Below are 16,895 nucleotides of genomic sequence, written 5' to 3'. Positions count from 1 at the left end.
CGCACGGCCCGCATTGAGCGCTCCGATAACTCGAGGAACCTGCGGTCTATAGTAGGTCCATATTTCACCGCCCCACGCGGGTTGACATGTGCAATACTCCGTACAGTTGGAAAGTATTTCTCAAAATCGATTCTCCCAACATCCATATCCCGTTGTTTTTATTGAGCCCCAGCATGCTTCAAGACAATCTTATCTTCATTAGCGAATGATTCATTGTTCATTTTCCTTTGACCGGGAAACAATTTCTTCTTGAAAAATGGCTTTAATATTCAGGTAGCAAAGGTCTTGTTAATACAGCTATACAGGTTTGCGCCATAAATGTCACCTGAGCTCCGTAAAGTCTTATTTACGACACCTAACAAGCTCATTTTGTGGAATTTGTGAACACTTTAAAGCCTTGATAATGCAACCTGTATGTCATTAAGGGCTACACCTGTCCACGGGTTCATATGCATGATTAGAAATACACAGCGCGTAATGGCGCCCGCCCTGGCATGGGACGGGACACTTTACTGTTGTTAACTGTTTGGAATTTCAAGTTCCCGCTGTAAAATAGGCTCATTGGGAAGACATGGCCGTCCTCTGTTGCTCCCCTGCGGCAAAAATGACTTAATGCTGTCTCTCATCTTCAAGTTGTGCTACCGTAACTTTTCTTGACAGCCCGAACAGGTAATCTCGACTTTCCGCCCGCTTTATTTACAGTAGGTACGTGACACGAGTATAAGTTGGTAGAGCTGTTGTCTATCACGCGTGCCAAGACACAAGTCAGCTTTTTACCTCAGATTGTTTGTCTTGGTGTGTGTTCAAGGTTTTTTTTCCCGCTGGCCTGGGTCCAAGTTTTTCCGGGCTAAGTTGTAACGTTAACCGGAGATGTACGTGACACGCACATCTGTTGGTAGAGCTGTTGTCTATCACGGTGCTATGCCACGAGTCAGCTTTTTACCCCGGTACTGTTGTAGGTTTGTTTGTTTGTTTGTTTGTCTTGGTGTGTGTTCAGTTTTTCCGTTGGCCCGGCTCCAAGTTTGTTACCGGGCTAAGTTGTAACCGGAGACTGACAGGATATCGTATTCAATTGTATCATGGATTTCGTATTCAATTGTGTTATGATGTGGATGAATTTTAATGTGAATGCTACAGCAACAATTCAGTCCGTTGACTGCTACTGTTGAGCATTATTTTACCTTCTGAAATAAACCATTCATATAGGATACGAAGTTAGAGGCTGCGTCCAAATGTCTTTGGCAGGTATGCAGGAAATGAACGTTGGCGCAGATGGCCAAAAGTCAGGAACCCGAGGATGGCATTCTTTACAAACTAGTGGGCAACCTTGCCGACCAACTCCCAACCACTGATGACCGTATCCACGACTAATTTCCAACCGTGGTCTGTAGATATTCGATATGCCAAGTACGACAGGGGCTTTACATACGAGTAGACTTTTTGTGTAATTTGAACAGACAAATTAAGTTTCGCGGTGACGTCGTTTTTCCCCTCTTATCGCTTCTGTGTCTCCGTTTAGACGAATGTCTAATTTTACCTCGTTACCTTTTAAGTATCCAACCTTCTCATTCAACTATTCATACTAGCGACAATTTTATATATGCAACGATATAGCGGAAGGCCCGTTTTGTACGCGTATTGACACAAGCGTTTTATAAGCACTGCGGCACGGCGATAACGCCTTATTTCAAAACTAGCCGGCTCAGAAAGGTCTGTTACTGACATCTGGCTTATGTCCCGTTTAACGCAAATCGACTTGATAGAGTACAGCTTTTATGTTGCTATTTTTATTTACGATAGTTTTCCTGAAAGGACCTAGAGAGAGTCATTTTACGAGCTATGTACATGCATTTCTCATGATGTTAACGTTTTGTACGCCTCATGTCTTTACATGAATCAATTAAAGCGTGACCAATAAGGTAGCTGTGGCAGAAATAATAATGGTTATTGAAGAATATATCATAGACTAAAAACCTGGAAGTAGTTGAGAATAAGATAAAGACAAATGGGTATGTATATATAACGTGTTACTTTCTAGGAAGCATATGAATGTATTTGTTAAGGGCTGCGCGGCACGGAAACCGTATTCAAGCATGCTTAGGTCATACTAAACGCTGACGCTATTTCCTTCTATACGTCTTTAAGGGCCCTAACATAAGTCGCTTTTTTTTTATGGGATCCTATTTATATCAGGGAACGTCTTTTGTTATGACCTCCCCCGTTTACACCTCTTATACTTGTATGCACAACAGATCATTACGTGGTCTTTCCGTAGGTTTAGTCAGATCCTTACTCACATTTTTTTGAATTGCCTTTCAGTAGCTTAAATGCGCCGTAAATACATGTCAAAACGCTCTTAATTCATACATGCAATTCTCGTTTATTTCTACTTTGCGCAATCTTGACTCATATATACGTTTGCGTGTGCTGTTGCCTTGTTCGAAGCTGTAACTACAGCTCACACAGGTCTGAAGATAGAGATATCACTATCAGAAGGGCCGCTGGAAATTCAGATAACTCTGTGTCAAGATAATTGCACCGAGGATTATCACTTCGCGGGAGCGGTGCACACAATTACCACCATAACCACAGGTGCGACGACAAATTTCCGCCCCGCCAGATTTCTGCTTCACGCGGGGTAGTGCTTGTGCTTGGGGTTAGGGTTGGGGTTGGGGATATGTTTACGGTTAGGGGTAGCAATTAGGGTTATCGTCGAGTTTGGGTTCGGGTAAACCTCCCCGGGCGACTCCTCCAAAATTCCAACCAGACTTCTGCTTGAAAAAGATTGCTAGTACCACGCCAAGGGTATGACACACTTCTCTCAGCCCAGATATACGGGAAACCCCCTAGCAGTGTCGGGGCATTTATTTAACAGGGGCAGAAAATTGGCTTCACACCGGAATTAACCACGGGGACAGCCGACTGTGCAGAAAATAGCGGATTGAAACTCAATCCCAGATGTTCGCACCGGGAACATAGATGTGATGTCTTATCACGTTCGCCGCATGACCCGAGGTGAGACATCTACCATATAGCCTGACAACGGGGCTTATGCAGCAGTCAGACATTGCAGAGTGAAGTTACTTTGACACGTAAAGCGGGTATCTTACTGGGCTGCGCCTAATATTGTGCCAAATTGCGAACGACATTGGCAAAGCGGCTTAAAGCCCCTGTCATGCAAGTCCGCATGAGTTGCGTATTAACAAGTTTTTGTTTTAGGTTAAGTGTGCAGCCGAAGAAGCCATTTCTTTGGTTCGATAACTAGGCTGCTCAACGGTGGGTCAAAGTAGAAAACAACTTCTTCCCTGCAAACTTTACATAAACCAAAAAATGTTAATGCGCAACTCATGCGCACTTGAATATACGCACAAGTGTGACAAGGCCCTTAAGGTCCGTATGAATTGCGTATCAATTTGAATACGGAACTCATACGGAATTGCTTAGACGCACATGTGTGATAGGGGCTTAAACCGGCGCAAATTTGTCGCCTGAAATTTCGAATTTGTTGAAAATTGTTATATATTGCCATTGCGCAATTACTGTGTTTTCTTTTTGATGAATTTTAATCATTGTGCATTGGTTTTTAGTCAATGGCAACGCTGCAAAGTCTTATTGCATCTGATTTGGAGACTAAACTGAGAATGTGCGCGGCCATTTTGTTTGTAAAGGTCACGTCAGTGTGACCGCAAGGAAAAATTGGTGAAAATTCGCAAAGTTGCCGCAATAATTATCGCAATTAGGCACAGTCCAGTGAAATACCCGCTTTACCTGAAACAAGCAATGATTTTTTTTGCAAGAAACAGGTGTCAGTCGATGATGACATCCTCACCTTGGGTGACAAATGTGTTTGTATTACGAAAACAAATAAAGTAGATGACGTCAGACGATCGCTAGACAGCTGAAGCATTAAAACGGAAAGAGGACATTCATGTGAGGCGACAGACTCTTTTCTGAATCACTAAAGCACTATATAATCAGCTTATGGTAGACTAGTTTTCTCACTAATTGGCAAGGCAGAATGAAATATAGCATAGATTAGTCGAAATATAAAGACAAAACATTTCAACTTAGGAAATATTGCTTTTGTTCAAGTCGCAGGATTATGTATGACGTCATATCTCCACCCCATGTACATGACTGCATAATGTACAAGATTACCGATTGATAAATAATACGCTGTGCAGCAGAAATAATGACGCAATAAGACCTACAGATGTGTGATTGATTGCATGGTTTAGCAAGCCCCTAATGAAAAGAAGTTAATCACTGCATCAAATGAAAAGTAATATTTCAAATATCTTTATTCATGAGTAAACTTCAGGGTTAAACATCTGTATCAGCCATGGACATTTGCAACGTTGACAGAACATAGAAACAGGCGTATATCAGTCGAGTTAAGGAAAGATTATGGCGCTTTAGACTGGCTTAAAAGTTAGGATTTAAGTTTATTTTACGGTGCTTAAAAGTTGCCACTAAACACGTTTAAGGACAGATTTAAATATAGCGTAAGTGTCACATTTAAGAAGTCGTAAATATTACGTAATGTGACGTAAAGAGTGCCAAAACTGGACCTTTAAGCATGTTTAAGAGTGCTTAAAGAGCAGTTTTCACGCAGTAGTACGCCCAAAATTGCACAATTCACAATTCATTGCATGAGTTTTGGGTCCAATAGTCCAAAGGCGGATCCGCAAACGCCCTAGCTATTCATATGCTGCCGATGAGTGAATGTTTGAGGCCGTGTGATTATGTAGCTAAGCTTTGTGAAGGCTTCTGACACCTCTGAGAGTTGAACTGTGAGGTTTGATACCAGACCGCTGAGTCAGATCGCCTAACCAATACCGCTGCACACAACTGGCTGCTCTGGAAATAGACAAACGATTTCTTTGACCCTAAATCTTGGTTCTGCGATACGGGGAATGCTTCCCATCCATAAAACTTGCATCCAGCGTAATTGCCGTTCCTATAGGTGAAATCGCTCACCATACATAACCCACCTTCTTCGTCCCGCATAGCTAGCGCTTATCAGATAGAGTCCTTGTGTATAAAGTGAAGGAATTAAAGGCAACCGAAGCAATATCAGGGACGAAACAAAAATGTAAATTACAGAAAATGCTGAAATCTTTATTGTAGTGACCTTTATCAACACTGTCTAGCACATTTGTGTAATAACTTCATACTTTGAGCATTTTAAAACCGTGCAAAAACAGACCATACAATGATCGCCTTAATTTTGCGAGCCTACAAAACCGGCGACGATTTTCAGTGAGTTCTCACATTACAACGAACTCATATTTTTGCATCATGGACGTCACTATACAATGTCATAGTGTTATTTGAACTAATCATGTATAGAAATGACTAAATAGATTGACTTTCATAATCCGATATTTTGGGTCCTAATTTTGATTGGGTTTCCTTTGAGAGATAGAGTCCTTGTGAAAGAAATCAAGCGTACTCGTACGTTTCTTCGCCTTCTTGCTATTGTGGGCAGGTCTCGACTGTTAAGTCAACGAGCAGAAGCTTAGCTTTTGCGGCGAGAATTCTATTTCATATTCTCCCGTTTAAATTACAGTCAAATCCCTCACAAATGAGATGGAAACTGTGAGAAGACGCTGTAGCGCCTTTACAAAGCCGGGTGGTTGTCGGAGGCTTTTGGTCGGGAGAGGTTGGTGAGGAATATTCAAAACACTTCTATGATGTAATTACACCTCTGGTTTAGACAGGATTTCGTGTCGACGCTTCTTTTCCTCCTGGCATTATAGCTTATTCTTTAAGACTGGAAGTCAATGGACAATGGAGTATCGGGACTTGAGTAGTTGGAGACGTCGCTTGAAGCTTCATCCAGATACGTATCTGCCCGCCTCTCCCTATCGCTCGGAAGCGACGACTTGATTCAATCAACTGATTATAGTGGCCTGTGTAATGACCTAACATCTCAAAGGATGGAGGGCAATGCCCTTCTACCATGTGGAAATGATATGCTGGGGATTCGCAGGCACTCTGGCTTGCAGACCTTTCTCTGTCAGTAATCAACTAACAAGACGGAAGCAGAGGAAGCTGAAAAGTCTAGCTTCTGGCTGGGGCTGAGATGAGAAAAACCTCGGAAAGGAAGCAGACAACATAGACGGTAAAAGGAGCAGCAGTTGTTTAGGATGAAGACGTCATCACTGCATGAGAAAGTCTCAACCAGACTAACTACTCCGGCTACAAAGAGAATATTTTGTCAGGGGAGTTTGGTCACCATAAGTTTTCATTTGCAGGCGGAGTTAGTTAAAATCCTCTCACACCATAAGGTGTATTGGGCGGAGCCCATCTCCGTTTCGTAGCTCTGGGCCACACTGGGGTGCAATCACTGCAGCAGGGGGCTAGTCCACTGGCTGCGGAATGTATTTAATTAATTTAACTTCATACTGTTTCAGAAGTATGTACCATTTTTATAAAGTTTTCGGTATGACTCAATGCGCCTCTTATCCAGACGTGTCCTACCCGGGCGCAAACTCTGGCTCCTCATAATTTGAACCAGATGTGGTAAGTGACAGAAGCGCAGACCCCTACACCACAGGGACACCCCGGGCGGAGCTAGAGGGGGAATGTTAACCCCGTGGACTGACTTCCCTGGCCAATTATTCCTTCTTTTTTTGCCAAATTCTACGATCCGTACTCCCGTAGGAAGGCCTGATGGAGGCTAATCACAAGGGGGCGAACGGAGTAAGCGCGAGAAAACGCCTAGCGAGGGGCGGCCCCCTGCTGACGAACACTCCCTCTCTACCTCTTGTTGGTGTGAACACAGCTAGTGGCAAAGTAGCCAACAGGCAGGTGGGGATAGCTCACGCTGTATGTCCAAAGATCACAGGGACATGAAATATGTATTCCTCCAACGTCCGTCATCTATCTATATCTGTCCAGTTATGACGCAGGACTGCGTCAGCAAGATCAGAGAAACGTAGGTCAAGACGGATCGAGTCCCTCATTCGGTTCGAACATTCGTTCGCGAAATGTCGCCATTGACATTTCAAAACGAGTGGAAAGGTGTTTTCTTTCCAGTGTATCATAACTATGAGCATGTTGATGTGACACTCCAGTGTTACATGGGCTGGCCAATCCCCTATAGTCTTGATTAATGCTTGCACCAGACAAAAAGTGAACTAGTATGTGAAAATCAGCCTGCGGGGGACCTAAACGAGTCCCTAAAATTCGACCTCCACTTCCTGTCAGTGTGTAGTTACATTATTTTACCCTTCACTTCCTTCCACTCTACTGTATTCAAATTACAACAGACACAGGTAAAGGATATCTGGCAACAGACTAGGCGCGGATGCAGAATGCTTGAAGTGTTCCAGAAACATGACGAGTTTGTCGTTTTGACTTGGCTTAATTTGCATACATTTGCATGAAGAGCCCTAGAATCATAATGTCCCACCTGGGTGAAAAGCAAAAATGACCGAGGTACACAAAGCTATCATTTTATGATACTGAACTACTTTTATATATGGTGGGCTACGAGACGACTTCTTTTCAGGTTTCTTCTCCCCAAATATGGAATACACCTTAGATTAATGTTCATATCATTTCATCTATTCGCGTAAGTGTTTTATTTATCAGATGGGGATATGAAGGTGAGGAATGGGGGAACTCTATGATGTATTCTAGACACGTCACAGCCTGTTGTTGTCTGGGGAACTCTTGGAGAGCTAGCTATAGTGGTCATCAGCAAACATACATAGTGTTTTTGAAGCAAACATACTGTTCTTTGAACTTTCGAACCGTTTCCTAAATATTCTGAACTGTTTTCAAAAAGTTGAAACTGTATTTTATGTGCGTAGTACATGTTCTAGTCTGTGATAGACTAATAGTAATGATAGATCCCATATCGCGGACATCTTACACCGTAACAATGAGATTGAAAATTAAGCTTCACTTTTTTGCCTAAGCACACCCGCGTTCATTGAAATAAGACTGCGATGTTGCAAGACACATAAACATCATGGCAAGACATTCCCATAAAACTAGTCAATCTGCCTCGTGCTTTAAACTTGTAACTTGAATTCCTGGTTCCGCGAATTTGATATCACTCTACAAGATTTAATGATATTTCAAATGGAAATGGAAATGGGAATGTATAGTTCTGCCATATAATGCTTTCTGCATATGACGACCGGGCCCTCTGAGGGACTAGTCAATGCACGGGTTATGGCCTAGTGCTTTTTGTACATGTATATATTCTGCCTTCACATCGGCATCTAGCCAGAGATTTCCGCTAGATATACTTGAGTGCCGTCAGCGGACGATTTACTGCTGTATATAACACTGCCGTTGCAACAGACTTGCTGTAACATTCATGACCCACACAGCAATACATGTAAAATCTAGTGCAGGGTCCATGAGCAGGGTTTAACCTCCTTTTAGAGTGCCTATTCCTCGCACCAGGGATAAACCTTAAAGTAATGGAACGCAATATAACAGTTCTTACCAGCAAATAACATTTGCACCACACATCGGTAGACGCAAAGGAAATTGGTCACGATACCTATCTTTAGAAAGTCATTCCCAACTATAGCACGAAAACTGGTACTCAAGGTAAATGTGACCTTTATTCACCCTTTCTGCAACTTAACGACCCATATACGTCTATGTAAAGATTGCATTTGATGTGTCCTTTCCGTAAGTGCGGATAGGGACGTCTCTGCACTCCTTCACGGTGTCTTTCCGCAACTATTCGATGCTTAAAGGCAGAGTCTTAAAGAACAGTCTATACATATCCTTCACGGAAGCCATTCTCAACTGCAAGAAAAGGACTTTGAAATCTCAGGTAATACATGGATCCTCTTACATATATAGATCGATGCCTTTTGACAGCTGTGAGCTTTTCGAGTGTCTTTACGCTATTCGTAGCCACAAACCAATCTTTAATTCATGATATGCGTTTCTTTACACGTTTGTGCATCTCTGATACATTAAACCAAAACTGCTTCCGAGAGGCTTGCAGGACAAGGGAAGTATGGGAATTTGTTGTATAGGCGTGGGAACCCTTGTCAACATCAATGGCACCGCGCACTGTAGGAAATTGTTCTGATTAAAGTAAGCATATCCGTCAGAGCAGGCAGCAAATGGACAGGTGTCCCAGGGGTCCTTTGTTATCTCGGCTGTTTCCACGAGCCGGAAAATGAATGTTGCGGGTCTTATCGGTGACGCGGGGCTTGCGGTAACGACGCCGTGTCTGTCTTTTCGGGCCACGCTGACTTTAATACATGGATGACATCCGCGCGTGTATCAATTTTCGTCCGTTTTCCTCAAAAACGTTCAAACCATAATGTTAATCGTTCAAAAAAGCTGCAAGATGAGCAAATAGTTACCGCAAATCGCAAAAAAAAGACACCGGAAAACAGGCACTAATGCCTCTGAGTTAGTGGTAAACTTAATAACTGAGTTTGTGGCAAACTTACTGCTTGCAAGTTAGGCCACGATGATTTGATTGTTTGGATGACATCCGCGCGTTCATCAATGTTCGTCCGTTTCCAAAAAAAAAAAGACCATAGTAGACCATGATGTTAATCGTTCAAAGAAGCTGCACGACCAGTCTAGGGGTGCTTTGTGGATGTTATCCATATAATCAAATCAGTATGGCCTAAGCTACGCATTTCTAGTGTGTCGCTAAACCTGTGGTAAATCACCAGAAGGTTTTAAAAGGGAACAGAAGCTGCTCCCTTTTACAGTGTTACAGAGGTCCTACGCGTGAGAGATGTTCCCTGTGAAACAATGCCCCGAATACTAATATATGATACTCTCTTTCTGATACATCTTTAATGTACCCTGGTGTTCAAGAATAGTAGCTGTGTGTCTTACTACATGAGCACATATGCAGAAATGTTCGCGGTGGTTTTATGTTAGCGGTTTGTGTGGCGACTGTTTCACCGCGAACTTAAAGCCACCGCAAAAATTTTTGTCCAATACCGTAGCAGTATGTGACCACAGCGCTGCCGCGATCTTAAAACCACCGCGTACACTCCATTTTCGCCTCAGCGCGAAATAAAAACCACGTGAACTTAGATGCATTTACAGTATATATTGTATTTCAAATCAAGTTTGATCTCACTACATGGTTATTTAAAGCGCATTCTATGTATTTCTCCTGTATGCATTCGTGAGTAAGTTTGAGTTATGTAATGAGCTCTTCAGTTTAGCTCAAAGCTGCAAAAGAAGTTTTACCGAAATAAACCAGTCATACATTATGTCAGAATAATTTGGGTCATATGATTCATATGCAAACTCGTTCGATAATGTCTAGCGTTCGATCGATCCATGTATTTATCTATTCCAAGCATAACTCACACGGCATGAGAAAGTACCCGTGGCCATCCTGAATTGCATGATTACATAATCGGTTAGACCCCCATTCCACTTGGGCGGCGCTCTCACCGCGCTCTCACGGCGACCTAAAATGGTCCAGAGCGCCGTGAGAGCGCCGAACTCCTGGAAAACGCGCACAAGTGGAATCTCTACGGCGACCCTTGCGCGCTCTCGGCGCGACCAAAATGTCAAATGTCAGCAACATTTTATAGATTTCACAGATCACTCAACGAATTCCAGAGATAAAGAACGAATTTTTGTTACGTTTTGTGTGCTTTGGTGTCTTCTCAGTCATACCTTTACCTCTTGCATCATATTTGAATGATAAAATCAAGGGGAAAACAGATTCAATTTTAGTCGCTGCACGGTCGCTCAGTGTGTGTCTTAAGTAATATATGTATGTTCAACTTGTTTTTTCTGTGTTGTCTGTCATGTTAACTGTTTGCAATAAATATATTTTATCATTCTACGTTATAATAGAAACGTAAATCACAGAATTTTGAAAAACATTTTGACCCACTGACAATAAAACTTGGAGGGAATTTAATTTGAATGGAAGCAAGTACTTGTAGTTATTTGTCAATTTGCATTACCCACGAGCAAAACTATGATTTGACCACAAAATTCCCAGAAATTCAAGATACACCACTTCAAGAATGAAATTTGTTTGAACTACAGTTTAGACCATTGGATCTTCATAGAGCGCTCGCTGCGATCCTTGAGCGCTCACTGCGGCCCTTTGATCCCACCTTGGGCGCTCTCACGGCGCTCACCGCGCTCGCTCCGCGCTCTCGCGGCGCTCATTTTTTGATCGCCATCCTCGGCGCTCTCACGGCGAAGGTTTTGAGCATGTTCAAAACCATCGCCGAGGTGACGGCGCGCATGGCGCTCTCGCCGCGCTGTCGGCGCTCTCGTCGCGCTGTCGGCGCTCTCAATGGCGCTCTCGCCGCGCTGTCGGCGCTCTCACAGCGATCTGGCCAAAATGAGGTCGCCGTGAGAGCGCGGTGAGAGCGCCGTCCAAGTGGAATGGGGGTATTACAGACAAATACGCAGATGGAATAAAATCAATTTAAAGACAGCATTACAACATAAATACAGTCTATACACAAACAGGCACTAGGCACAAAAATGTCGATGTGGCGACCTAATAAAGAGCCTTATTGTCCAGTCTCCCTGTGCAGTACAGAAAATGACGCATTTTCTGAGAAACAAATTACTGGCGGGTTTAACGGTGTCCTTTGATTGGGCAGAGATTATATCCCCCCAGGAGGCCTCCTGGCCACATCCTATTCCCACACTAGAACGGCCACTTACCTGCAGCCCTTGAACGGGCAAGACCAAGCAAATTATTTCTCCCGCTTGTGGAGGAAAACGTGGAGCTTATAGGGCACGGTTGCATTCGCCGTAGGCCGTCATACGATTTTTGGTGTCTTAGAGGTTTCAAGAAGGCTGTGACTGAAGCAACCGCCCACAAGGATCTAAGACAACATTTTGAGTAACTAGACAGTTGAATTTTGTGTGACCTTTGAACGACTATCCAAGGAATGGCCCCAGCTGATTGTGATCGTTAGACGATTGTACTGCGAATGTGACTTGGCCCTCAACCCTAGATAGGCGTAGTTATGAATTCTGACTGTCCAAAGGTTGATTGGGTCGTGGCTTCAGCCCTCTGATGAGGCACCACAGGACGATCTGACCCAGAAATCTATCTTACGACAGGTTTATTGACTACAATTGCAATTGGGTTAACCAAGTCACTGCTAGCTCAATATTTCATGCTTAGATAATTTGAGGCGATAGGGACGCATGGTGCTTTGGTTAAGGCAGCAGGACCGGATTGTCGAAAGTCCTGGTGACTTGTTGAATGTAGGTTCCCTAGTTACCTTTAGTTACCAATACTAAGAAGTGTCTTCTACGCAGGTATTAGAAACTCTGAAGCTCAAAACGTTTGCTTTGACCTTTTAAACCTTGATATCAAAATATTACATCTTGGACTACCTAAACCAACTGCTGTGTGTGCTTTGTTATTGTACCTGTATTTGCCTTTGTCACTTATAATTCTCATTTTTCCAGATGTGATGTTGATATAAACTGCATGCTAGAGTGCATCGCCTCTGTGCCCTGTACCTTCTCTAGTTGACAAATAAAAAAAGGCGATGGAGTGTAGATATACGTCTGCTGCGCCACACGTTTGAGTTTTCATTATAGTTTTCAAAATGAAATACAGCATGTTTGTTGTAGTCATGATTTTATTCCTGTCTACCAGTTCGGCTTCGAAACAAGTCTTCAGTTCATGCAATCTCTCCCTTTCTTTGTCAGATATGCCAATCAAAACCGCAGAGGAAAACGACCGAGAAAGATTGCGGAGCGCTTCCTTCGCACAGTCACTGTGATTTCAGTACCAAGGCCGGTAAGCCTGAAGAAACATCACCAACCTTCCTGTCCATTTACCCTGCGCCGCCTGTCTTTTGGGTTCTTAGGCTCGCATAAAAAGGGCTGGTTTTGAGTGATAGGTCTGCTTTCCGAAACAATTTACTCAGACCGCACAACAGAGCCTCGCATGAAATGCAACGTTTTATCTCCGGTCCATTGAACCTCGATGAAGTGTGGTCCAATTTTCTCCCTGATACCAGATGTGACGGATATTGTTACAAGGCTCGTGAGGAATGGCATAGATTCACTACTGATCGTACACTCCATCCTTCTTGTATTGACTTTGAAACCTCTTTTCAGGGCTCTTTTGCTTGTGAAAGAATTCTCTGGCTTTGACATAGATGGGTAGGGGCAGGCTTGCAGATTCGCTGTACGTTTCAAAACGATATGACTTATGTTACCATTGTTGTGTATAGAGTTAATAAAACTGTGGGTTTGTACTGCAGGCACTAATAATGAAAGGTCTATTATGACTTGGTAACTGGCGAGAGGTGTGTGTCTACACCGCCTCCCTTTTCATCTCTGGTTCCTGCAGACAATGTAGACCCTCTCTACGATATGGGGATCCTTCTAATACAACCATCACTAATAGACTAAGTACAATAACCGGTAGACTTTCTTTAATTGGTTTTATATCACACTGGATGGTTCGGAGTCTTAGAAATATCCTTTTACAACGGGTGTAAGAAATACGTTCGTTTGAACACGACATGCGAAAGTTTGAGACCATCACCCATATAGAATACCAAACGAGCCTTCTGACACCTAGCCTTCACTCGGCAGATTGAAAGTGCTATCTCTCTGTCAAGGAACTGACAATACTTTATCGTCTCGTTACAGAATAACAGTTCCAGCCGGAGGCCTTCCGCTCTCTCCCCGCTCCATCAAGCCGCCGAGCGGAGTGCACGATAGCGAGCTGCGGGGTCCAGACGTGGGATCGGAGATGGATGCGCCTTGTCACTGATAAGGAAACAGCCAGGCGTGAAGGCCGTCATTATCAGAGACAGACAACTTTTGCTTAAGCCCGGCAACAGAGATGGATACGTTGGGGATGGGCCGAAATGGTGCGTGTGTAATCCGCAATATGTTTTGATATTAACGCGGACGTCAGTCGCAACGACAGAAAGGACCGATATTTCTCCGGTCATTGGATGACATAGGACAACGTTGAATACGGAAAAGATGAGAAGGAGTTCCAGTCAGACGAAGTACATTTCGTCAACTTAAGGAAACAGTTGATGCTCCATGATCAACAAGAAGAATGCCTAGATCATACGAAGATTAGGAAACCATTGTGTGCGTTGTGGAAGGGACGAGAGAGGTGTATGCCATTCAGCGTTTAGCACAAAAATACAAAGTGACGATGGTACACAAACTGCAACAATCTCCGCTTCAATGACTATCTGACCTCTGAATGCTACCTGCAAAAGTCTAAGATGGTGTCTTCGCTGTCCTTACAGTCGTACAGCACGGTACGTGTGGTGTTGTTGGCGGTCTTGTGGCGATCTGTCGAACTCCTGCCGTGCCCAAAGTCGTGCTCTTGTGGAGGGACCTACAACAACCCAGACCACACCGTCTCCTGTAACAACAACGGTCTGGCGTACATCCCTGACGGGATTCCTTTGGGCGCGAACACACTCAACTTGCGCGGAAATATCCTAGCCAGACTCCATCCGGGGCCTTTCCGTCGCCTGCACGATCTTAAGACCTTGGATCTGAGCGCGAACAAAATCAGGAATATCGCAGACGATACATTTGTCGGCCTCCTGAGGCTCGAAACGCTGAATCTGTCTGCGAATATGTTGACTTCCGTGTCTTCCTCGCTTTTCACGGGTTTGAGGAATCTGAGAACTCTTCTGTTGAGTAAAAACCCGATTGTCTGTATCGGAAAGGAGGCATTCGCTCCGATTCCCTTTCTGAGATCTCTGGATTTGGAAAGACTTACTCATCTCAGAGCGCTCTCCAGGAAAACGTTCGCAGGGTTACACAGACTGATCAATCTGAACATGGTAGGATCCAACCTCATGGCTGTGCCTTACATGCAATATCTGTACGGACTGGAGAAGCTGAATCTCTCCAATAACAACTTGACCTTCATTACTGCAAGCAATTTCCAGGGACTTTCTCATCTTCGGATACTCGTTTTATCTTCAAATAGATTAACTCAGATCGAACAGAATTCTTTCGACGATCTTACAGCTTTATCTGAACTGAATCTTTCCAACAACTCGCTGAAAACTCTACCGTTTGGCTTATTTTCTAGAATGACATCTCTCACCAAGGTCAACTTGAGAGACAACCAATGGCAGTGCACGTGTGAGATCACGTGGCTAGCTCGATGGTTACGCGAGAACGTGCGAGAGAAGGAACGAGATTTGTGTGGGATGTGTGCGTATCCCGTGTCCATGCAATACAGTTCGCTGTGCGAAGCCCCCCTCGACAAACTGAAGTGTCTTCCGCCGCAAATTATCGATCAGAGGGGCAGCGTGAATGTGAGCACTGGTCAGACGGCCACGTTACGCTGTCGGGCCAGTCGTGAGGCGGACGTCGGTTGGATCACTCCCAACGGCACGAAAGTCAAGCGGGGGTCATTCAGGGTCAGAATCAAGTTGACACACGACAACACACTGAACATCACCAACACATCCTCGGCTGATGCCGGAAAGTACCGCTGCGTGGCCAAAAACCAGGCCGGTGTTACCACACTAGACACCATTCTAAACGTCACGGGGAGTATTCTCCCCATCGCTTCTGCCACGGAGATGCCAGTCGAAGAGGACGCGCTTGATGACCGCCTTGACCCGAGGATATGTACCGTCGATTCCAAGATCTTCAACACTCAGGAGGACGACATAGATCTTCAGAGTGACCAAAAATCAATCCCGCTTCCGGCTCCAACGCGAGACAGTTCAGACAACAACAACAGGAGGACCGAGCCGACGACGATAAACGTCAAAAACTCCCCGGTGTCAGGGAACAGCAGAGGTAGCTTCATCAGCTACTACAGAAAGTACATCATAGCGTCAGTTTCCTCCGTCGTATCGCTTGGAGTACTAGTCTTCGTGATCTTCTGTCTCACAAAGAAGTGTTCTAAGTGGAGAAGGAAAAGAAAGATAGTAAGAGAGAGATGGGACCGTGCCAGAAAGACGTGCGCTCGAGGTCCCAACTGCCTGAAGGGAACCGAGAAGGAGGAACCAAATGAACTTCCCGATGTGTACTCGGCTTGTAACGGTGGTGGAGTGTTGGCGTACCCCATAGAAGAAACAATCGTCTGACAAATCCCGACAGTAATCTCAGAATATAGTCTATCGATATGAGTGTTGTAGCAATGCTCTGCTATATGCTCCTACTTACCTCAGAGTTCTCTCTTCATTGTGTTAGACCATGCGTATTCACCAGCTATCCGTGCGCATAGCTTCATGTATAAACAAACCTATAGAACCGTGCTTTTCGTTGTCGTGATGTGTTATGATGTCACGTTTGACGTTTGATTTGGAAGCCAGTGACACTTTCAAAATTGTTCAGGTGGATTTGTATCGGTTGTAACGGTCGCAATATCCGTCATATAAGACTATAGGCTTTGAATCAACCGCATCCGGAGGTAATAAAAGGGGTTGAAAGATGAAATGACTGAGCTGATTCGCAACAGATATTGCAGCAGACATCTGACGACGACGGATGATCTGAAACGCTATCTACGTGACCGTGTTACGTAATGCACAGTGGTCGTGACAACGGGTCCTTCCTGGAGAATGCAGAATCCGGTGAAATAAACTAGAATATATTTCATAACTTAACGCAGTTCAGTGTGGATATGCGTATGGTTCTGTTTCCCTCCAATATAAGAATCGCATTGATATAGAAAAAAACACGAAAAACAGTACATGATTGATTTTCAAGCAGATCTAAGGATCCGGCCAAAAAATCAAGGTTTACACATGTTTTTGCAACATTTAGTACTCTTTCACTTTTTAACGGATGCGAACTGAGAATGAGCTGTATCCTTACATCTGCTTGGAGAGAAGTACACACTGGATTTTTCTTGTATTAGTTCTACTTGGTAAAATGATGTGCCAATGTAAAACCTCAGCTGACATTAGAACATCTTAATGTGT

The 16,895-nt window shown here is 44.0% G+C and overlaps 1 protein-coding gene across 2 annotated transcripts in view; it reads left to right on the top strand.

Annotated features, from left to right (window-relative positions):
• The window catches only part of LOC136428814 (leucine-rich repeat-containing protein 4B-like), a 47,856-nt gene extending 31,315 nt beyond the window's left edge, over positions 1-16,541 (top strand). For both annotated transcript variants that reach the window (XM_066418576.1, XM_066418577.1), the window contains exon 2: positions 13,621-16,541. In XM_066418576.1, the coding sequence (XP_066274673.1) occupies positions 14,217-16,055 (1,839 nt within the window). In that variant the 5' untranslated portion in view covers positions 13,621-14,216 and the 3' untranslated portion in view covers positions 16,056-16,541. The remainder of the gene's footprint in view (positions 1-13,620) is intronic.
• The last annotated feature ends 354 nt before the right edge of the window (positions 16,542-16,895 follow it).

This window comes from Branchiostoma lanceolatum, chromosome 2 (assembly GCF_035083965.1).
Source record: "Branchiostoma lanceolatum isolate klBraLanc5 chromosome 2, klBraLanc5.hap2, whole genome shotgun sequence".
Classification (NCBI taxonomy): domain Eukaryota; kingdom Metazoa; phylum Chordata; class Leptocardii; order Amphioxiformes; family Branchiostomatidae; genus Branchiostoma; species Branchiostoma lanceolatum.
This window is presented reverse-complemented; position numbering and strand designations above follow the sequence as displayed.